Genomic DNA, 24155 nt, shown 5'->3' on the forward strand with positions numbered 1-24155 from the left:
ATCGTCGACCACGTCTGGGGGGAAATTGCGGTCCTTGAAGAAGGAGGCCATCTGGGTTGTACGGTTTTGGAACTGGTCCTCCTGGGAGCAGATGCGGCGGAGACGAAGGAATTGGGAATATGGGATGGCGTTTTTACAGGGGGCAGGGTGGAAGGAGGGGTAGTCTAGATAGCTGTGGGAGTCAGTCGGTTTATAGTAAATGTCCGTGTCGATTCGGTCACCCGAGATAGAAATGGAAAGCTGCTGTCTTTGTTGATGACAACTGGATAAAGGAACCGTGGGCAGGACTTTGCATTCACAGTTCCTCATTCACAGGGATTTCCTTCCCGAAATGAACGTCCTATGGAGGCAAGTCCCACTAAAATGGGGTGAAGAAATATTTTGTTTACTCAGTTAAAAAGAACTAAAAATTAATCATGTCTGAAGCATTTGCTCTGAAGATTCAGGTAATGCTTATTGTCAAAGTTAACAATGTCAATCATTTACTCCAGAATTCTGTGATAAATTAGGTTGATTGTATCTGCAAATGCTCAAACGCAGTTTTGGAAATGGAATATGTGGAGAGAAAGTCATACAGTCTGACTTTAATGCGTCCCTCAAGTATTTTCATAAATCAACTGGGTCATGTAAACTGCAGTAGTATATATTTGGGGCAAATATATTATCTGAAGTAGGTCTGGGTGTAGAATGGATTTTAAACCTGTCTTTTCATCATTGTGAGCCAGTTTTAAATATTACTGAGATTGGTTAGTGATGAAGTTTCCATATACTCTTTTTGATGATTGTTCACAAAGTTTAGTCTCCAGTAGATGGTCCACAAAACAAACAATAGGTGTTTAACGTTATAAATGTGGTTGACCAAGGTCCCACATAGTAGGCACGAGCAAATGGATAAACCTGAAGATCAAGACAAACACACCATCTTTATCTCAGCACAAGGTAACTACCCTCTGGTGTGACCATTAAATATGACTTCCAGAAGGAAAACTCTTTAACCTGAGTCACCTCCACACCCACACTAAATTGACCATAGCCATTAACTGCAGTGTTGTTGTACAAATCAGCAGCGTTGACCCTGATAGTGACATACCCATGTCCCACAAAAGTTTTTTTTTTAATTCAGAAAGGCTGATAAACTGATAAACTGAATAAAAGGTCACCAAATGTCACTATTTCAGAGAGAAACTTATTCCAACATTTCCATTTTGGGTTTTCCATTTTGACAGTGGTTTACACATGAATGAAATCACCCAGAATGATTACTCCTACTATGAGGGAAAAAAGGGTGAATCAGCTCCCCTTTTTGTAACCCCTTTCCGCAACTGCAACGAAGACTTTGAATTCTTTTTAAACACAGAACTGTATCACACTTCAATTAAAATGTAATTCACTAGATCAAAATTAAGGAGCCAAGTACAGAGTTTTCTTGAGTGAAAGAATGAGGAATTTTATTACTTAAGAAAAATAATAAAACATGTCAAATGCAGGCATAAAATCTAAAGGGAGATAAAAGAAAGGAAAATTAAAAAATGCAATCCTTAAGGGTTCTTGAGTTATAGTTGAACTTGAGACCGTGGCTATTGAGTTTCTCATGATTCAGATTTGCTCCTGACATTATTCTCAATATTATTCAAAACATAATCCTACAAGTCAGCAGGCAAATAGTCCACCATCTTAAACATACTCTTCCACTGTATGTGGGATTATATTAAGTATCCTAACTTCAGGACACAGCCAAGAAATGTTAGGAAGGTGGAACTGGGCTATCTTTGTGGTAAAGAGGTTATGGGATAAAAAAATTATCTGGGACTGAACTGAGCATCGAAGCTTTGGACAATCTAGCTCATCCCGAGTCTAAGGGCAGCAGGCAGGATGGATTGAGAAACGAAATGCAATGGCTTAGGTCTTCTTAACATTCAGCTGGTGGAGACTGTGGTGGATCCAATGCAGGGGTTTGACAAAGGCAATGAAATAATCCAGGGAAATGGTGGGGGAGGGTATCATAAGCTGAGCCTCATAGGTGAGATGAGACCAAGGAAGGAATGAAACATTAGAGAGAGATATGAGAAACAATAGGTGTTTAACGTTATAAATGTGGTTGACCAAGGTCCCATATAGTAGGCAAGAGCAAATGGATAAACCTGAAGATCAAGACAAATACACCATCTTTATCTTGTTCATAAAGAAATTCATCAGCTTCTTCCAGTGAGGGCAGGAGGAGAAGAGTTTAAGGAGTTATTTGCTTGAGCTTCAAATATAGTGGCTTCAGTAGAGGGGGAGAAAATTATTAGATCTAAATATAGCCCAGCCAAGGTTTACAAAGCTGAACTAGTTGGGTCCAGATGTGTAATACCTTCTATCCCTTTGACTTGAGGAAGATACGGGTCATACTGGAGCACTTGTCAGAAGAGAGAGTTCAAACTGTGCTGAGGACATGGGCAAAAAAGATGGATGCCAGAGAGTGGTTGCGCAGACTGACAAGCGATAGGGAATATTGTGGCAAAAGACTTGTTAGAAGTTGTAAGTACCTTAGGGGATGATTTATTTTCCTGAAGCAGATGCAGAAGTAGAACTATTAAAATGGGAATGCCAATGATATCAGGAAGAAATGGCCAATCGGTAATTAAACTCATGGGAATTACACATCATCAGAAACAGACAAGAATTGATCATGAATGCACATAGAAACAATTGCTTTGCTTATAAAGAGCTTGTTAGAATATGAGAGTTGAATGAAATTATGTATTTGTTATCTATACAGATAAATAATCAGAACCAGCCTAAGATCCTTTCTGGTTGCATCACTATTATTTTTCCAACTTAAGAACAGTGATGCATACTTGCCCTCACCCCTCATAACCTCCACGGACTGTAGTGAAACCCATTTCCAGAATATAGATAGTATCTACCTGATGCAAGTAAGCAAGGTTAGAGCTCAGGGGACAGTTTTAACATGGTGAAGGTCATTGTCAGTGAAGTGCTAGAGTTGTGAATGAGTACTGGAGTGCTGTTTCAGGGTGTAGATGGGTCTAACTCTTGCGAGGGAGTTTTGAGACTAGATCAGCAAAACCAAAAGAATTGTGATCCTTTGTGAAATTTAATAAGATTTGATGACTCACTATGTTATTAACATGTAGAGGGAATTATTGAAAAATATGTGATGTGTCTTGATTACATTTGTCACTTGACATGTGTATACTATGTGGAGTTTCATCACAATCTATTATCCTATATTTGCTATGTTAATTCAGGGTTCTAAAAATATTATAGATTATATTACTCTTAACATTGTACTGTTGTGTTTATTGTTTGTTCAAAGTCATCAAAGTTTGTTCTCATAGTAAGTCACCTGAATCAGACTTTGTTGATTTCAAAATTAAAAGTTATTGGTTCCTAACCAGCTCGTAGCATAAATTTGGCTGTCTGGTCTGGGATCATGACAGAACTGAGAGTTGAATGAAGTGTGCTGTTGCTAGCTGTATGGTTGAATAATCAGAACCAGCCTTTAATCCTTTTTGGCTGCATCATTATAAGTTCTCTTTTTCAGATCCTGCTGGGTAAGATCACAAACATGGATGTTACTTCCCTTTGTGTTGATCTGTAGTAGACTCTAGTCAAGTCCATTGAGTTAAATCCATTAAGCTCCTCAAGAAAACTCATTCAACACCTGTATCCTGTTTTATCACCAAGATTTACCTACAATAATAACCAAATTCATTTCTTTTGTCAGTTTGGTCAGAAAACTCAGCCTGAGTTTTTAATCATATGTCGGGTGTGTAAATTCAATAAATTTTCCAACTCCCAATCCCAAATCCCTTGATTCAAGGAAGTTTCCGTCAGATATTCCAAGGCCGGCACAGTGTCTCAGTAGTTAGCACTGCGGCCTCACAGCGCCAGGGACCCATGTTCGATTCTACACTCAGTGACTGTCTGTGTGGAGTTTGCACGTTCTCCCCATGTCTGTGTGGGTTTCTTCTAAGTGTTCCAGTTTCCTCCCACAATCCAAAGATGTGCAGGTTAGATGAATTGGCCATAGTGTTCAGAGATGTGTAGGTTAGGTGTATCAGTCTGGGGTAAATGAAGCGTAATAGAGTAGGGGAATGGGTCTGGGTGGGTTACTCTTCAGAGGGTGTGGACTTGGTGGGTTGAAGGGCCTGTTTCCACACTGTAGGGTATGAGTTGGAGTGGCTGCTAAGTGCTACTTAAAATGTTCATTTCAATAATCGGGGACTCTTGGCCAATTATAATGAAAACAATGCAGCCCAGAGGCCCTCAACACTCACATCACCTCACTCCCTACACACTTTGCATGTCCCATCCACGCCAACCTATGACATCTCACCACCCTACACCTGACCCCTCATATCCGCCATTCCAACTTTTGTACATCTATCTATCTCATTACCCCGCAGTCTACCTATTCAAACCAAAATCCTCCAGTGATCCCCATTATTCTGTGCAAACCCCAACACCAACTTAGTGTGAAGTCACACCAACACCAACTTCCAACCTTTGCTCCCTCCAAAGAACTCCAGCAGGTTTAGACCTTTCTCTCAAATTGGCAAAGGCACAAGTGTGTGTGCGCGCGCGTGTGTTAATTGCTTCTATAAGAAGGCAGCAGCACTTTTAAATGCATCACTGCCTCCACAAAGCACAGATATTTGAAGCATGCCCCAACCACACTGTCTCTGCATTTCCCCCTCCCCATAGCAGGTGGGGTTCAGATGCAGGGCTCCTGTCATATCTTGGCTGAAAGTGTAAAGCCATTCGACTTACTGAAACTTCAGGCCCTTCCTTCATACTGTCTAATTATAATATCTTTGATTGACAACTCTCCTTATCCCATAAGTCAGCCTTTGCTTTTCCTCATTAGTGGTTTCCTCTACTTCCATTTATGTTCTCAACCACTTCTCACAAAATTGCACATTGCTATACCCTTAAATGCAATATCTGTATTTAGTTACATCAGCATTCTTGCAAGAGTGTTCTGACTGAAATCCCAATGTCCACATTTTTCTAGTTACCCCAAACTGTATTGAGATTCCAGAAAACATACAGAACACCATTGTTAGCTTAGGAAAATATGGTTAGTAAGTTTGCAGATGACACCAAAATTGGAGCTGAGAAGTAGCAGATGGAGTTTAATTCAGATAAATGTGAGGTGCTACATTTTGGGAAAGCAAAACTTAGCAGGACTTATACACTTAATGGTAAGGTACTAGGGAGTGTTGCTGAACAAAGAGACCTTGGAGTGCAGGTTCATAGCTCCTTGAAAGTGGAGTCGCAAGTAGATAGGATAGTGAAGAAGGCATTTGGTATGCTTTCCTTTATTGGTCAGAATATTCAGTACAGGAGTTGGGAGGTCATGTTGCATCTGTACAGGTCATTGGTTTGGCCACTGTTGGAATATTGCGTGCAATTCTGGTCTCCTTCCTATTGGAAAGATGTTGTGAAACTTGAAAGGATTCAGAAGTGATTTCAGAAAGGATGTTGCCAGGGTTGGAGGAATTAAGCTATAAGGAGAGGTTGAACAGGCTGGGGCTGTTTGCCCTGGAGCATCGGAGGCTGAGGGGTGACCTTATTGAGGGGCATGGATAGAGTAAATAGAGAAAGTCTTTTCCGTGGTGTCGAGGAGTCCAGACTAGAGGGCATAGGTTTAGGGTAAGAGGGAAAAGATATAAAAGAGACTTAAGGGGCAATTTTTCATGCAGAGGGTGGTACATGTATGGAATGAGCTGCCAGAAGAAATGGTGGAGGCTGGTACAATTGCAACATTTAAAAGGCATTTGGATAGGTATATGAATAGGAAAGGTTTGGAGGGATATGGGCCAGGTGCTGGCAGGTGGGACTAGATTGGGTTGGGATATCTGGTCGGCATGGACGGGTTGGACCGAAGAGTTTGCTTCCATGCTGTACATCTCTATGACTCTGTGAAAGCATATTTAAAGACAGGTGGAAATGCAAGGCCCAAAGATATTGCCTGCAGTTCGGCAAAATGGAAAAAGAATAACGTTCATCAGCATATGCAGTAAGTCTCTAAATGAGGCATTTACAATTGCATTGCATACAACAGTAAACCAATTTGAGAATTTTCAAGATATCAAGGATATGGGGATAGTGCGCACAAATGGTACTGGGACAGAAAATCAACTACATTGAAGTGAGGTGCAGCTAATGAGCCAAATAGTCTATTCCTGCTCCTCTTGCCTAGATTCCCATGTTCAGTTCCTCTGTTACTTTGCACTGGGAAATAAATACATGCTTATGGCAATAAACTGAGTCTCTACTAGTTGAAAACTTACATAGCGCTCACACAGTAAAACTACCGAAAGCCCAGAACACTACATCCCTATATTTAGACAACATAAAAGCATGCACAAAAGCAGACCCTATAATTACTGCCTTTTACAACAGGTTGCTGGAACTTCAAAAAGGAATTTTGCTTATGAACCCTTATGATTTTGAAAGTAATGATGACTATTACAATTGTAATCGTGGGAAGAAAAACCGCTTTGACTAACCAGCAACCACACACACAAACAAAAATCAGTTATTCATTAACAATGACCCACAATGCCAGAGGAAAGCTGGACTGACGGCAAAAAGACCTGCTGTCAATTACTGGAAGCCAAAGAAGTAATTAATCGAAATCTAATCACTGAGGAATTATTTATTTGAAAGGGATTCTGCTGACATGGAATGGAGCTCTGAAGATGCTCAAACCCAAGACCATCAATATTGGAGAGACAGCAATGTGCACTGGATCCATCACCAAACCCCTGGAGCATGAAGATCACTTTTATTTTTGCCTAAGCACTAAAATCTTCAGGCCAAAAACAAACCAGTTTTACCTGCCCAAAAGGCTTCCTCAAATACCTGAGTTAATGAGTCAGTAGCACTCCCACAATCCAAAAAATCTCATCCCCTCTATTTGAAGGAATACACACCATCCTACTGCAAGGCCTTACTGCCCAGATTCAACCAAGCATCGGGGAAAAAAAAAGATTTTTGCTGTTTCAACAAATATAGATAAGCATCCAGCTAAAAACCAAGCAGCCAGATATGCAGGACTTGGCTAAATATGTTGTAGAGATCTTAAAATGTTGCGCTGGTCCTGCAGCAAAGGGACCAAAATGGAAAACTGAGTTTCTCAATCTGTCAGCCTGCAGAATGAGCATGGTGACAAAAAAGAACTAATCGCCATTAAATTCAGCAGGACCGGAAGGAGAAATTGCACTCAAAGTTTTCCCAATGTCAAACTGCACCCCCTGCTCAGAGGTGGTAAATTTCAGAAAATTCACTTATTAAGACATTCGTTTGTACAAACTTTGTTCCATGCCATTATATATTAGTTACTGAAAGACCTGCATTTATATAGCACTTCTCTTGATTTTGAGATATCATAAACTGTTTTATAGATGTTGAAGTGCTATTAAAATGTAGTTGCTGCTGAAACATAGCAGCCAATTTGCATACCACAAATACAGTAGAACATAGAACAGTACAGCACAGTACAGGCCCTTCATCCCTCAATGTTTGGCCAACCTTTTATCCTACTCTAAGATCAAACTAACCGACATACCCTTCATTTTACTATCATCCATGTGTCTATTCAAGAGTTGCTTAAATGTCCTGAATGTATCTGACTCTACTACCACTGCTGGCAGTGCATTCCATGCGACCACCACTCTGTGTGTAAAGAACCTACCTCTGACATCTGCCCTAAACCTTCTTCCAATCACCTTAAAATTATGCCCCCTTGTGCTTACAATTTCCACCCTGGGTAAATGTCTCTGGCTATCCACTCCATCTATGGCTCTCATCATCTTATATATCTCTATCAAATCACCTCTCATCCTTCTTGGCTCCAATGAGAAAAGTCTCTCCCTCTCCCTTTCTTCATAAGACATGCCCTCCAGTCCAGGCAGCATTCTGGTAAATCTCCTCTGCACCCTGTCTAAAACTTCCACATCCTTCCTATAGCGAGGTGACCAGAACTAAACACAACATTCCAAATGTGGTCTAACCAGGAACTTATACAGCTGCAGCATAACCTCGTGGCTCCTAAACTCAATTCCCCTGCTAATGAAAGGCAATACACCATACGCCTTCCTAACAATCTGAATAATTTGATAATGATAAAATAACCTATTTTGCAGATGTTGTTTGAGGGATATATATTGACCAGTACACTCAAAGTAATTCCCCAACGTATCTTTAAAGTAGTGTTACTTTTACATCTACACAATCAGGCATATAGGACCTTGGTTTAACTTCTGAGTAAACCAATGGCATTGTGACAGTGTAGATTAGATTAGATTAGATTAGATTAGATTAGATTAGATTACTTTACAGTGTGGAAACAGGCCCTTCGGCCCAACAAGTCCACACCGACCCGCCGAAGCGTAACCCACCCATACCCCTACATTTACCCCTTACCTAACACTACGGGCAATTTAGCAGAACCCGGGTCTCTGGCGCTGTGAGGCAGCAGTGCTAACCACTGTGCCACCATGCCGCCCACGACCACTGTGCCACCGTGCCGCCCACTGTAGATCTCCTCAGTGCTCCAATGTGTGAACCAATTCCAATGTGATCCCTCAACATATTTACTGGCAGCACTTATAAGGTAACTATTTACATTCTGCCAGCTTGCTCATTTTGTTTTGTAAGGTTAGCAAACAGAGTGCCATCAGATCTCATGTTAGTTTATCCTGCTTTAACTATTTCAAAAAGATATGTAACTCTTTATGATCCCTATCATTCCAATCCACACAAGCTTTCAGCCCTCCTGCCCACTCCTTTCCATCAAAACCTATTACTGTTCCAGTGGATGCCAGAGCAGAAGAGAAGTCTGTACCGTCTACAACCTTTCTCTCTGTATATGGTGTCTACTTAAAATAACTCCATTGTCTGCGAGCCACACTCATTTTTATCCTTCTCACCTTTGATAGGCTAATTTTAACATTATGGCACAGCCTCATGGACAAGGTGAGATAGACATCTGCAATCTAGCAAATGGGACTAGATTGGGTTGGTATATCTGGTCAGCATGGACGGGTTGGACCAAAAGGTCTGTTTCTGTGCTGGACATCTCTATGACTCTAAATCAGATTTTTCAGCTTCAAATGGCCACAAACCAAATGAACAACAGGATTCCGATATTCAAATTGTGGAGTCCATTTTTTGGCCCTTGTCGATCATTTTAAAATGCTAATGAAGGGCTCAAGACCTGGCAATCAACCCTTTGAAGTATTAGTTCTTGAGAACCACAACGACCACTCCCACCATTCCCCAGACAGGATTTACCAGTTACTGTCGGTAAGGTGACTGGCCCTGAATTAGTTGAGACTAGCCTGTGAAGGTGAAAGCAGGGCCAGCTCTGAGTAAGCACATAAGGCCTCAGGACCAGCATTTATTGACGGTGGTCACTCAGAGTCTTCGAGCATGGAAACAGATCCTTTGGTCCAACTCACCCATTCTGACCAGATATCCTAAATTAATCTAGTCCCATTTGCCAGCATTTGGCCCATATCCCTCCAAACCCTCCCTATTCATATACCCATCCAGGACTAGCATCTATTTAAAATTTTGTAATTGTACCAGCCTCCACCATTTCCTCCGGAACATTCCATACACATACCACACTCGCGTGAGAAACTTGCCCCTTAGATTTCTTTTGTATCTTTCGACTCTCACCTTAAATCTATGCCCTCTACTTTTGGATTCCCCTATCCTGGGGAAAAGACCTTGGCTATTCACCCTATCCATGCCCCTTGTGATTTTATAAACCTCTATAAGGTCACCCCTCGGCCTCCGGTGTTCCTGGTGGTTCAGGCAAAACAGATAACATACAGCCCCAGTCTACTATCTACAGCCCTATGACCTCATCAATCAGCTGCCGGAAACAAACAGAGCAGAAAATGTTTGCACATCTATTGAAAACATTGAACTTACTAAAAGAAAGAGAAAATACACAGCTAAAATACAATGAATCACATACGCGGTCCCTGACAGACTCGAGCCCGATATTGTCAAAGCCTACATTGACTCATTGACAAGGATAGTGCAAGTATAGCTGAGCTTTCATGGAATGAAAATGAATTTTGAATCACAAAACAGCACTATGGTGTATGTGGTAACCCCATGTTGTCCACAATGTGAGTTTGGCAGCTCTATTAAACTCACACGTCAGCAAATGGGAAGATTGTCCTGTTTGTTTGACTTGCAGGCCTCTGACCATGTGCAATTTACCTCAAGAAAGGTCAACCCCAGAAGCTCTTGTTAACTATTACATTGTTGAATACCCATTGCCGGACAGAATTGGAGTAAATTACCCAGACTTTATTCATTTGAAGAACGTTGCGAAAGAAATCATCCGCTAATTTCCAAGGTATCTAAAATTAAAGTCAAACCAATTCAAAAACAGTGCTCAGTGGCGCAACAAAGTGCTCGAACCTAAAATATAACGCAGAAATATTTTGGCTATTTGACGGAAATGAGTGTATTTTTACAACTGAAAGCAAAACCCAGCGCTTAATGGGTTAACATGTTGCTATGCACCTGCCACTACTATCACAAAAATGTTAGCAATTCCATATGAGCGTTTTCCAATTAGAGCTGGCTTTTCAACAAATCATGTATAATTCATCCAAATACAGAGGTTGAGTAACATGCTGAGTGTAGAGCTCAAGACAAACTAATTAAAAACGTAAGCATTCTTCAGGAAGAAATGTTGGTGGGGAATGGGGAAAGAATATAACAGATCCATCTAATCCCCAACAGTAAACAGTTATTTAAGTTATAAAGCAGTAAAACACCATCAGATGCTGTTGTGTTCAGCATTACTGATAACAGTCCATTATAATGTTGGGAAACTGATCAAGCTTCAAAGATCTGCATGTTCACAGTCTTTTGGTTGTGACAAATGGGACTTTAGTGCAATGGTATTTGCTCCTGTGCTGTCAGCTCATACACAATGTGGAAAAGGATCATATTGGATTGCATATGTTAACTCAGGATTTTCCCTGATATTGGTCGATTAAACACCTTGACAGCTTATCTATCACATCTATCTCTAGATGGCAAAATCTACTACATGACCAACAGAACACACTTAGCTATCGGGCCAGCACTGTCTCTCAGATACAAGTAGTCAAACCTCTGCTGAACAAGTTATACCCCAAGGTTACCTCCAACAGTGCTCTTGAGGATAGAACTTATACAATTTGGAGGAGGAACATTCCAAAATGGCAACATGCATCAAGAAGAATCTTTAAATGCTTGCTACACTTGAACGAAATAAGCGACAATTCAGATCAAAAATATGATTGCCAGAATTGCCTTCATTCTGAATTAAGAATATCATTAAAATAAATCAAGAACACTGCAATATAAGCCACATTTCTTATAGTAGTCTCTTGTATCAATATCACCAAAATGTGCTTATTGAAAAGCTAATTGACTTTTGGGAGGTGGTGGTTAAAATGCCCATATCCAGAGGAGGAAATGTTGGTAAAGATGTCAATCTCAGCCCATAAAGACAAATACTCCTGACTGCTGATACTGGCAAATGTAGACCTTCTAACCTGTTAGAAGCTTTGTAAAAGTGATGGTTTGACCAAGTGCCAAAAATACAGAGTCAGAGGTTACACAACACCAGGTTATAGTTCACCTGATGAAGGAGCAGGGCTCCGAAAGCTTGTGCTTTCAAATACAGAGGAACCTTTATTATCCAGCAGTCAATTATCTGAACATCGGATTACCCGGCAAGATTGCAATGTCCCGATGCCTGGCTAAACTATGTTATCCGACATTTGATTATCTGAAATTCGATTAACCGAATGAAATACTCCCTGCATGTGTCCTTCGGATAATCAAGGTTCCTTTGTAACCCTGTTGGACTATAAGCTGGTGTCATGTGACTTCTGACTTTATCCACCCCTGTCCAACACCTGCACCTCCACAGAAAAATACAGGATAAAGCCAAAGATTACCAGGGATTCACTTGGAAAGTATCAGGAACATTAGAGCCCAGAAACTTTGCACGACCTCAAAATGCCACACATAGAGACTGCATTCGCTGAACACAGTAGCCAACTTGTGAACAGCGTGGTCTCACAGACAGCAAATTAAACAAATAGCCAGATAATTAAGCACATCTGCTATTTGTTGCATAGCGCAAGAGAATGTACATTGTAAGGTTTGTACTGGACTCAACTCTCAATCATAAAGATTTCGGGTTCAGGCCCCAGGGCACGAACACAAAATTCTAAGTTTAGATGCCAATTCAATGTTGAAGGGGTATTGCATTGTTGAAGATTTCAGATCAGATGCTAACCTAAGAACCCCATGGGCTTGCTTGGGTGGATGTAAAAGTGATTCCATTGTGATAGCAGAGTGTTACCCCCAGGGTATCAGCCAGTAGAGCCCCTCAATCAACATCACCACAACAAATTATCTGGTCATTGTCACATTGCCTTTTCTGAGAGATTGTGGAGTTCAAATTTTCTGCCATGTTTCCTACATCACAACAGAAAAAAAGCACTTTAATGTCTGTAAAGCACTTTGGAGTGGTCATGAAAAACATTAGCTAAGTGCAAATCTTTGGGTTCTTCTAGCATGATTCTAGGCAAGCTTCAGACTAATGTTCCAACCCAAAGTGGCATTCAAGAAAGGTGGCGTTATCTTTCTTAAGGACCACTACTAAATCTGATACAAATGACAGTGAATTATTACAGGAGCGAATATATATGGAAGCATATGCATGTGTGTGTATGCGTGTCAGTCCCAAATTCCCGCTGTGTGGTGAGTTGGCTGTGTCCAGCCTAAGTGGTGGTCAGGATCTCAATAAAGCTTCAGTGTTCTTGAGTTAAGAATTGGCAGCAGAAAGGAATCCACAGTGTGATCCCACGATCCCTGTTAAATACACACATGGGATGAATAGTCAAGGGCAATGTCAGCCTCTTCTGTAAAACTTTCCAAGGTAACATGTCAGGACAATTACCTACTGCTCGCCAGGTGAGCTTGCCAATTGTACACCCAATAGCCATCCTACTTCCCAGTGGGTTCTGCCCACTACCGACAGACACTGATACCTCCAACACCTCAATATTCCTCTGACACTGACCTTCCTTGTTTGCCATCCTTCTCTGCGCCACATCCAACGTCCTTTATCTGTGCCAAATGCCCATCTAGCACTCCACCCAGACAGCTCAAAAGGTATCCTGATAGCCCAGCATCGCATCCTCAAAAAACTACCCTGAAACCTTCTTTCCCAGCAAGGGATACCACCTCCATCATGACAAACCCCTTTGTCATGACCAACCCCTGTTGCCCTCCCCCATCACTCCAATAGAGCAATTAACACTCTGCCTCAACTCGCCGATGCATTCTTCCCCTTGATTGCCAATTGAGAGGGGGTGGGCTGTCGTTCCATTGCAAAGATTCATACTTTTTCTCAAACAACACATCAATCACTACCCTCATCTTCAACAATCCATCCCAACAGTCTATTTGGTGCTTCCCTACTCACCCACTTTGACAACTCATCTAACATTCCCTCCCTATCCAGCTAGTTCTGCCATCATTCCCCTGTGTCATGACAGGTCCTCTATTACCAACCACCTTTCCTGGTCATCCTCCAGCTTGGGACTTCTTACAGCCAGCCAATGAATCTGCCCAGTCCAGCCTGTCATTTCTCCTTGTATCCAGATATTCATATGGAATGGTCAACTGGGTGAAACTGCAAGTTCCTGTTAGCAGTAACCAATGTGAGGGAACTCCATCACTAAAAGTGATCAGACAAAAGAAAGATTTCCTCATCAAGCACCACACTATACTGAATATATGTCACTGAAAAATGGCCCAGGGTCTCCAAGTACATACTAAAGAGCTTGCAATCATTGTTTTACTAGCTTGTTGCCCTGAGGCTACAGTCTACATGTCACTCCATCGACAGGAACCAATTAGCAAACTATAAGCTGTGAGCTTGTCACACTATCATGGGGGTTTTCCTACAGAGGTCATCCGAAAATGTGTTATACAAGGACCAATAAATCTTAGTATTGCAAGCAACGTCAACTGATATTAACCATTCGTTAAAGTTTCTTCATCTCAAAAGTACACACTGCAGTCCAAAGAAGCAGTATTAACCATGTTCCTGGCTTCCTACCAGTTTACGTGAAAATAACAATCTCAGGGAATTAATTATTTCATCCTTCTTTTTGAATCTTTCCATAGCCTTGTCCCTCCTGTAGCCTCGCCATTCCTCTGATATAAAAACATCTAATTCTAACCTGTTGTACATCCCAAATTCCTTCACCTACTATTGTCAGCTTTGCCTTCAGAAGTCTAGGTTCTAAGTTTTGGAATTCCCTTCCAAAACCCCTCTATCCATACTACTCTTTCCTCTTTTGTAACTCTAAAAGCTAGAGTGACACGGTGACTTAGTGCTTAGCATGGCTGCATCACAGTGCCACAGACCCGGCTTTGATTCCACTCTCAGGCGACTGTGTGGAGTTTGCACATTCTCCTTGTGTCTGTGTGGGTTTCCTCTGGGTGCTCCAGTTTCCTTCCACCGGTCCAATTATGTGCACATTAGGTAGATTAGCTATGGTAAATTACTCGCAGTGTCCTGGGATGTGCAGGCTAAGTGGATTAGCCATGGGAAAATTTAGGTTATGAGGATAGGGTGAAGGGGGGTGCGTTTGGGTGGAATGCTCTTCAGAGGGTCAGTGTGGACTTGAAGGGCCAAATGGCCTGCTTCCATATTGTAGGGATTCTATGATGCCATTTTGACCCAGAATTCGGCTACCTGCACCATTACCCCCCTATGTGACTTGGTGTCACAGTTTACCCAACTGGGTTCCTGTGACCCACCTTGGGTTGCTTTGCGACATTCAATGCACTACATAAACTCAAGTTCTTCATACGTTTGTTAAATGGCCAAATATGTTTGGGGTAGAGGGGAGTGAATTTGTAAAATGACTTTCACAGCAGTTATTTGCTTAATTTATAACATTATTGCTGTTGACTTCAGATGAGCCGTGTTCTAAAACCAGAAGTACTTGCGTGGTAAAGATTTTACAACAAACTAATCCATAATATTTTCAGCTCTGTTAAATGATCTGGTATCAGCTGGGACTTTGGTCTCACTATTCCTGGCTTTTGAAGGCAGTGAGGGTTCCTCCATTACTTTCCAATGACTTGCACTGGAAAGCATGTGTCAACTGAATGAGGACAAAATCAGTTTGGACTATGATATCCTCCACAAGTAAATAGCCCATCAACACTCCCTGTCCAGTCCAACCAATGAAGAATGACTGGATGAGTGAGAGACTGCAACTGTGCTACAACCTCGTTGTTGGAATCAGTAAATCTGAGATATGGGAGGAAAAAAAAATTAACAAAACATAATGTTGTGTTTTCAGCTGTTTCGTCTGATGAGGATTTGTTTGACAGGTCTAACTGAAATGGGTGAAGATTTGCAAATACTTAGTAACTTGGCATTGTTGCAAACAGAAAGTGGCACAAAACCAAGGGCATCACTGAAGTGGGGGCTTTCAACTACTGAATTTAAAAACATATGACAAGTTTATTCTTAATACATTAATAATGCACATGGTGTGAAAGTTCAAACACTTACTTTGGTACCAATTTGATCTGAACACTAAATATTAATTTTGGTGTGCTAAACTTCCAACTTGAAACAACAGTCCTTTAAATTGATCATTTTCATTTCATTTCGAGCCGATTTCATTTTCACTATATTTTAACTTTAATTTTCATGGGATGCTTTGAATTTGCTTCATCCTACAACAGCTGTAATTCAGATGCTGGGGAAGCGCAGCAAGGATGTAACAGCTTTTGCAAAGCAAACAGCAGACAAATGACCTCTTTCCACTAGTATTGTTTCACTCACATTCACACAAACACATACAACCATTTACAGATATATACTCACTATTGACATAAGTGTTAAAATGTAGTGCTGCAAATTCCTCCCGTGATGTTGCGCCATTTTGTTGTCAGCAGTGACCATGACCTCTACAAATCTTGGATATGACAAAAAGCGTTTTTGTCTTGAATGCTGCTGGGTGGCATTGCCCAACAAGGTCTCTTCAGTCTGAGGATGTGTCGGTCTAATCGCAGTCTGTAAGATATCGAGGTGCTCTCTAAAACTGCTAGCTTTGTGCATCTTCACAAGTCTCTTCTTCCTTTGATGATATTGGTCTGAAATAGAGAGAAAGAAATAAATAAAACTAAGTGAGGGAGAAAGAGGAGAAGACAGTCTTAATCAATGCGTGGGAATCAAAGCCTCCCGATCAGATCTGGAGTCAGGCAGGGCTGCCCTCTCTTTTCAGCCTTGTTTGTGTGTTGTCCAGAGCCTTTTGCTGAGTCTATCAGGAAGGATGCGAGCTTGAGAGGGGTGATTTTCCCAGGCAGTGGTTGCCTGTAGATCAAGGTCTCCCTGTACATGGATGATGTCACCATTTTCTGCTTGGATCCACTGACAGTGCACAGCCTCATGAGCATCTGTGACCAGTTCAAACTGGCATCCGGAGCCAAGATAAATCAAGGTAAGAGACAGGCCATGTTTTGTGGGAACTGGGCCGACCGATCCTTTACTCCCTTCACTGCCAGAACAGATTACCTGAAGGTGCTGTGAATATGGTTCAGAGGGGCTAAGGATTGTGCAAAGACTTGGGAGGAGCTTATCACCAAGGTGAGGCAGAAGCTGGCTTTTGGGAGCACCACTCCCTCCCCATTGTGGGTAAAAGCCTGGTCATCAGGTATAAGGCACTTTCTCTGTTGTTGTACATGGCACAGGTCTGGCCCATTCCCCTGAGCCATCTTCCATTTCATCTGGAGGTCTAAGATGGACCACGTCCACAGGGACACCACATACGAAACTCTAGATAAGAGAATTAAGAATGTACCCAACACTGCCTTCATCCTGATAACACCTTTGCGTATACACCCTCAGTGTGCAAACACCAAGTGTCACTAGGTACGGATGTTCTACCTGTCCCTGGTGTTGTGAAGGATGGGACTGACATCATTGCTGTAGAACATTCCAAGTAATTGGACTGTTCCATATTACCTTCCCTTCATGGAGAAATTTGCAAAGAAAAATACCTTGGCCACAAGTCAGGAAGTGGTCAGCATATAGCGTCCTCGAGAGCCTACGAGAAAAGGAGAGGGTAGTTCCTTGAACGGAATATTTGGCAGAATGCCTCATCACCACAACTTTCCAACAAGCACCAAGACACTGCTTGGCTGGTGGTGAGAAAAGCACTATCTGTGAGATTCTTCACGTATATCTGGTCTCTCTGTGCCAACCAGTCTACACCGACCCTCCGAAGAATAACCCACCCAGACCCATTTCCCTCTGACTAATGCACCTAACTACTATGGGCAATTTATCATGGCCAATTAACCTAACCTGCCCATCTTTGGATTGTGGGAGGAAACTGGAGCACCCGGAGAAAACCCACGCAGACACGGGGAGAATGTGCAAACTCCACACATTCAGTCGCCCGAGGCTGGAATTGAACCTGGGACCCTGGTGCCGTGCGGCAGCAGTGCCAACCACTAAGCCGCCTCTAAAGATTACAATTAAGAAACCCACTTACTTAAGATCCAAATTATTTAATTAAATTGAATAGAGAAGGCTGAACAGGTAATGGGTTGCAGCTACAGTAGGTGGGAACTGGTGGATGCTGGAATGATCCAGTGATCTACAGCAAGTGTTGGCTGCTCAAAGAACTACAGCTCAAGGCTGATGAACTGCAGTGTAAGTTGCTGACACCGTGATACATCAGGGAGAGAGAGAGAGTTGTCTGGATGCTGTGTTTCAGGGGTCAGTTACATCCCTCAGATATATTAGATCAAAAACGTTTCATGGTGAGGGCCAGGAATGTGTGACCACAACAGAGGCAAGTTTGGGGATCATGAATTTAGCTTTGCAGGAGTCTTAGTGAGTCTTCCTGCCCAATAGGGGAACTCATTAACAGGGGGATCGAGTTTAAGAGCTGCGAGGTTTTGCTGCAGCTCTACAAGTCTCTGGTGAGACCACACTTGGAATATTGTGTCCAGTCCTGATTGCTCTACTATAGGAAAGATACAGAGACTTTGGAGAGGGTGCAAAGAAGGTGTACCAGAATGCTGCCTGAACTGGAGGGCTTGTCTTATGAAGAGAGGTTGACTAAGCTCGGACTTTTTTCTCTGGAGAGGAGGAGGAAGAGAGGTGACCTGATAGAGATATACAAGGTAATGAGAGGCATGGATAAAGTCATTAGCCAGAGACTTTTCGTCAGGGCAGGATTGACTGGGACGAGGGGTCATAGTTTTAAGATATTAGGAGGAAGGTATACAGGACACGTCAGAGGTAGGTTCTTTATGCAGAGAGTTGTGAATGGATGGAATGCGTTGCCAGTGGTAGTGGTGGAAGCAGAGTCATTAGGGACATTTAAGCATCTGCTGGACATGCACATGGATAGCAGTGAACTGAGGAATCTATAGGTAAGGCTTTTTATTTTACATTAGGATTAATCCTCAGCACAACATCATAGGCCGAAGGGTCTGTTCTGTGCTGTACTTTTCTATGTTCTATATTCTAATAGAGAAATGAGATTGCAATGTGGGAAAGCATAGTTAGGGGAATAGATACTGCTCCTTGCAGCAAAGACGGAGGGTCCCACAGGCTATATTGCCCATCTGGTTAAGGGCATCCCTTCTGGGCTAGACAGTAAATTGGGGTGGTGGTTTGGGGGGGGGGGGCGGGGGGAGTTAGGAGAACCAGGGTGCAACCGCCCACATAGTTACCAATGATATGCGTAGAATTAGGAAAGAGATTCTGCTCAGGCATTATAAACAACTTTTGGGTTATATTAAAAAGCAGAACTACACAAACACATTATCCTCCATATGTCCTCAACTTAAATATGGGCAATTATAGAAGCATGAAAAAAGACGGTGAGAAAATTAAGGGAAAAGTCATTGGATGAGCAATGACTGACATTTAAGTAGATATTTCATAACGCTCAGCAAAAAAAATTATTCCAGTAAAAACAACTCATGAACCACCTGTGATTAACAAAGGCAGTTCAGGAGAACATCCAACAAATACTAAATTAACTTGGAGAAGGGGGCATCGTGTAATCTGCCTAAGTTGCTGATGATGAAAAAGAAGGGGGGTTTGGGGGGGACATGTTGTGATGAGGACAAAAGCAACCTGCAAGCAGATATAGTGAGTGGGCAAGAACTTGATAGATGGAGTTTAAATGTAGGAGAGTGTGAGGTTATGCACACTGGTAGAAAGAAGCAGAGAGAGAGATTCCAAAGAAAGTGCAGTGTAGAAGGACCTGGGTGTTCCTGTGTATGAAACACAAAGTGTTGACATGCAGATGCTGTAAGTAATCAAGAATGCAAATAGAATTTTTAGCTTTAATCCTAAAGAGTTGAAGTTTAAAAATAGGGAAACATTAAAAATAGGGAAATGTGAGGCAGTACATAGAGTATTTTGTGCCTATCTTTAAGGAAGGACATGTTGGCAGTGGAGACAGTAAAAAAAAGATTCACTCGGATTGATTCCCACGATGAAGGAGTTAACTTATCAAGACCACCTAAACAGGTCAGGCCTTCATTCATTAGTTTATGAGAATGATTCTGAGGGGGCTTGACAGGATAGATGTTGAGAAGATCTTTCCAGTAGTAGGGGAGTCTCAAATAGCTCCAGAATGAGGAGACACACTTAAAGCTGAGATCATAGAATCATCATGGAATCCCTACAGTGTGGAAGCAGACCATTTGGCCCATCGAGTCCACATCGAGCACCCCACCCAGTCCCACACACTACGCTATCCTTGGAACCCTGCATTCCCCATGGCTAACTCATCTAGTCTGCACACTATGGTCAATTTAGTATGGCTAATGAACCTAGCCTGCACATCTTTGGATTATGGGAGGAAACCGGGGCACCCACAGGAAACCCACATAGACATGGGGAGAATGTCTGAGTGAAATTTGCACAGTCACCCAAGACTGGAATTGAACTTGGGTCTCTGACGCTGTGAGGCAGCAGTGCTAACCACTAAGCCATCGTGCCGCCCCATGATGTGAAGACATTTCTTCTTTCAGAGGGTAGTGAATGTCTGGATTTCTCAACCCGAGAGTTGTGGATGCTCGATCATTGAAGGTATTTAAAGGGGACCAACTGCAATGAACTTCTGTGCGTGGAGATCCTTCAGGGTTGGAATGAGCAACAAACTCCCTGCTTTTCATCCACTGTTAGACGGGGAAGGTCACTCAGGCCCTGTTTGCAAAGAGACCCACAAAGACATCTTATATTCTCTCTTGTTAGAGAGAGGCAGGTAGAGTTAGCATAAGGCTATATGAACATTGACAGCTTCCCCACTCTTTGCCTGTTACACATGCCATATTGTGGTTGTTCACATGTTCAATTCTGAAACAGACTACAATCAAGAGGGATTCTCCTCCCTCAACCTCCAGCTGGTGTGACCATGCGATCAATGTCTATGACCTTATCATGATGCCTCCATTCTGAAGCCATCCACTGTGCCCTCCAAAGTCAAACAACGGGAACAAACTAACACAGAGTGGTATGTGTGTGGAATGAACTGTTAGAGGAGGTGGTGGAGGCTAGTACAATTACAGCATTTAAAAGGCGTCTGGATGGGTACATGATTAGGAAGGGCTTAGAGGGATATAACATCAGTTTAGAATATCTGGTCAATAGAGACGATTTGCACTGAAGGATCTGTTTCCATGCTGTATAACTCTATGATTGGAGTGACAAATCAACACAAGGTTATTCACCAATGGCATGTCCCTACTTGGATGCATAGCCAATTGGGCAGCAAAAGCCATTCTCCCACAAGAAATGTGTCAGAGGGGACCAGCATTTTCTCAGCCTGGACTAACGTGAAAGAGCCCAACAGTGAGTATGTAGCAGGAATTTCAATGATCTGCTGGATGCTGCACAGTCTCAATATCATGAGAGTCGACCTCCAACAACAGTTACACAGGCAACAGTTGGGACGGAGCAGCTCCAGGAGATGGTGACATCTAACACTGCCCTTTCCAGTCTTGGTTATCCATGAACAAAGTTAAGAATCACACAACACTAGGTTATAGTGGATACCTAGCAACAGCAAAATGGCTTAAGAGTGACAGCAATGGGAGAACGAAGGCTGTCATTCTGATAGAGAGCAGAAGCTTCATGCTCTGTAAAACCATGGTTACATATCGCAAGGTGGCGTCTCAATAATCCCAGTAATGTGTTGGAGGACAGATTGCTGGACTCCTGTGGCATCCTGCTAGCCTCTTTGAGCACTGGCATTTCAGCCATGTCGGCAGCTCTTCGCTGGATTGATTAGACTCCTAACTCTGCAAAAATCTCAGTGCCAAGTTGGTACTTGACTTTTTAAAAAATTTAATCATTCATGAATGCAGGTTTAACTGGCTAGGCCAGGATTTGTTACTCATCCTTAATTTCCCAAGGCCATTTAAGAGTCAACCACATTGCTGAGAGTCTGGAGTCATCTGTAGGCTAGACTGGGTAAAGACAGCAGTTTCCAACCTTAAAGGACATCAGGGATCCAGACTGATTGTCAGGGAAAAGACCGTCAGCAATGGTTTTGTGGTCATCTTTAGACCCTTAATTCTAGATTTTTTATTGAATTGAAATTGCAACAGCTACCATGGTGGGATTCAAGCTCAAGTCCTCAGGACATTACCAGGGTCTCTGGATTAACCTAACCTGCAATCTTCTTCCTGACCTCTCCGCCCCCACCCCACTCCGGCCTATCACCCTCACCTTGACCTCACTCCTGCCTATCACCCTCACCTTAACCTCTTTCCACCTATCGCATTTCCAACGCTCCTCCCCCAAGTCCCTACTCCCTACCTTTTATCTTAGCCTGCTTGGCCTCTGGGACACCCGGACCAACCAACCCAACCACCCCGTGGCTCAACACTTCAACTCCCTGTCCCACTCCACCAAGGACATGCAGGTCCTTGGACTCCTCTATCGCCAGACCATAGCAACACTACGGCTGGAGGAAGAGCGCCTCATCTTCTGCCTAGGAGCCCTCCAACCACAAGGGATGAACTCAGATTTCTCCAGTTTCCTCATTTCCCCTCCCCCCACCTTGTCTCAGTCCCAACCCTCGAACTCAGCACCACCTTCCTAACCTGCAATCCAAGATGACGAAAGGCATAGATAGAGTGAATAGCCAGAGACTTTTTCCCAGAACAGAAATGGCTATCATGAAGAGTATGTAGATTAGTTCGATACTGGAGTAGGATAAAAGGTTGGCACAACATTGAGAGCCAAAGGGCCTGTCTTGTGCTATACTTTTCTATGTTCTAAGCAAGACTTGTGCAATAGAGCCACTATTCACGATTACATTAACTGCAGCTCATTTACACCCATTGCCACAAGTCCCAGAGGATACCAGCAAGTCACAACCACCAGATGCCTGCTCAGGTTTCCATTTGGCTGGAAAATGGCAAACTATATATAAACGAAATGAAGTTAGGTAATAATGAGATGTTAGAGCTTGCAACTAGGCTTCTTGCCACTCACTGGTGAAATTGTCATCTAGCTGTTGAAACCTTGGGTTGAAAGTCAGACTTCTTTCCTCAACATTGACGATCTCCAGTTTCTAGTCTCATATTTTTCCAACTGACACACCATTGCGCCCTTGGTTTAGAGGCTGGGTAAATTCCACTCCATTAGAAAATAATCAGCACTGCAGTTACCTTGTTTGATGAGAGAGGGAGAGCGTGAGACAGAGTGTGTGAGAGAGAGAGAGAGAGAGAGAGAGAGAGCGCTCGAGACAGAGCGACAGAGGAGTGGGAGGAGAGAGAAGCTAAATGGAATGCAGGAGAACATCAGACCAAGCAGACCACCAGAGAACCAATCCGACGAAAGCCATGAAAGGTTCAAAATGGTGTCTCAGAAATATTGATGGAATTTAAAAAAGAAATAAAGGAGCCATGAGTTCGAGTTGGAAATTCATTCACACACAAAGAATAATCGACAGAAGGGCTGGACACGGGGGGGGGTGAACCTCACCAGAAATTGGCTTGGTGTCATTTTTGACTTGGTTTCATGGAGGGTTTCTCCTTATGAGTATTCTCACACCACCTTCCCAAACTTGCCATATTAACCATGCACCACTCCCCAATGACATCCAACCCTCTCACCAGAGTCAGAAGCATGGGCCACTAAGAGGAACTCCCAGGGTTCCCGGCCCTGGCACCATCTTTAAAGTCTACTCAAGCACCCTACTCAAGCACGGAGGGGTCTGCAGCCGCTCTGCATGTCCATTTTATTTGCCTGGTCACGTTAGACTGAGGGCAATTGACATTCCATTCATATGAACCAGGAAGTCCTACTGGACAGGAACTGGGTGCAGCCACTGCCCATGGAGCTGTCATGAGATGCTGGTGACTTACAGAAGTCTAGAGGGGCAAGCCTTGAGCTGGAGGTGCCAGGGATCCGTTCAGACTTGCATGTCAAGAATTGTCACCGTCTAGTTTCTAACTGGTGGGTGGGAGAATAGAAAATTACAGGGATGCTTTACAACACAGTAATGTAACTGGCCACTCACTACTCATCAATGACAGTCTCATTTCACTGGTCAACATTTGGTTGGAAATGAACTTTTTGCTCTTCACGGTGTGTAGCTCCTCACTGCTCATCTCATACAATTCTCCTAAATTTCTTGCCAATGCCCCTTGACATTCAGCATCTGGCAAGATTCTGCCCAGAAAGTGCAAAGGAGGAAAACTGCCTGAAATTGTTTAAAGAAATGCCTGTTACTGCAGTAAGAGTCCCATCAGTACATGTATTTGGAAAGGCAAGGACTGATTCGGGATAGTCAACATGGCTTTGTGCGTGGGAAATTATGTCTCACAAACTCAATTGAGTTTTTTGATGAAGTAACAAAGAAGATTGATGAGGGCAGAGCAGTAGATGTGATCTATATGGACTTCAGGAAGGCTTTCGACAAGGTTCCCCATGGGAGACTGGTTAGCAAGGTTAGATCTCATGGAATACAGGGAGAACTAGCCATTTGGGTACAGAACTGGCTCAAAGATAGAATACAGAGGGTGGTGGTGGA

At 42.7% G+C, this 24155-nt stretch overlaps 1 protein-coding gene across 1 annotated transcript in view; it reads right to left on the reverse strand.

Moving 5' to 3' along the window:
• The window catches only part of LOC122559510 (A disintegrin and metalloproteinase with thrombospondin motifs 20-like), a 373826-nt gene that overhangs the window by 254192 nt on the left and 95479 nt on the right, over nt 1-24155 (reverse strand). The window contains exon 4 of the mRNA XM_043709081.1: nt 15965-16233. Coding sequence (XP_043565016.1) covers nt 15965-16233 — 269 coding nt within the window. The remainder of the gene's footprint in view (nt 1-15964; nt 16234-24155) is intronic.

This window comes from Chiloscyllium plagiosum, chromosome 19 (genome assembly GCF_004010195.1).
Source record: "Chiloscyllium plagiosum isolate BGI_BamShark_2017 chromosome 19, ASM401019v2, whole genome shotgun sequence".
NCBI classification, from domain to species: domain Eukaryota; kingdom Metazoa; phylum Chordata; class Chondrichthyes; order Orectolobiformes; family Hemiscylliidae; genus Chiloscyllium; species Chiloscyllium plagiosum.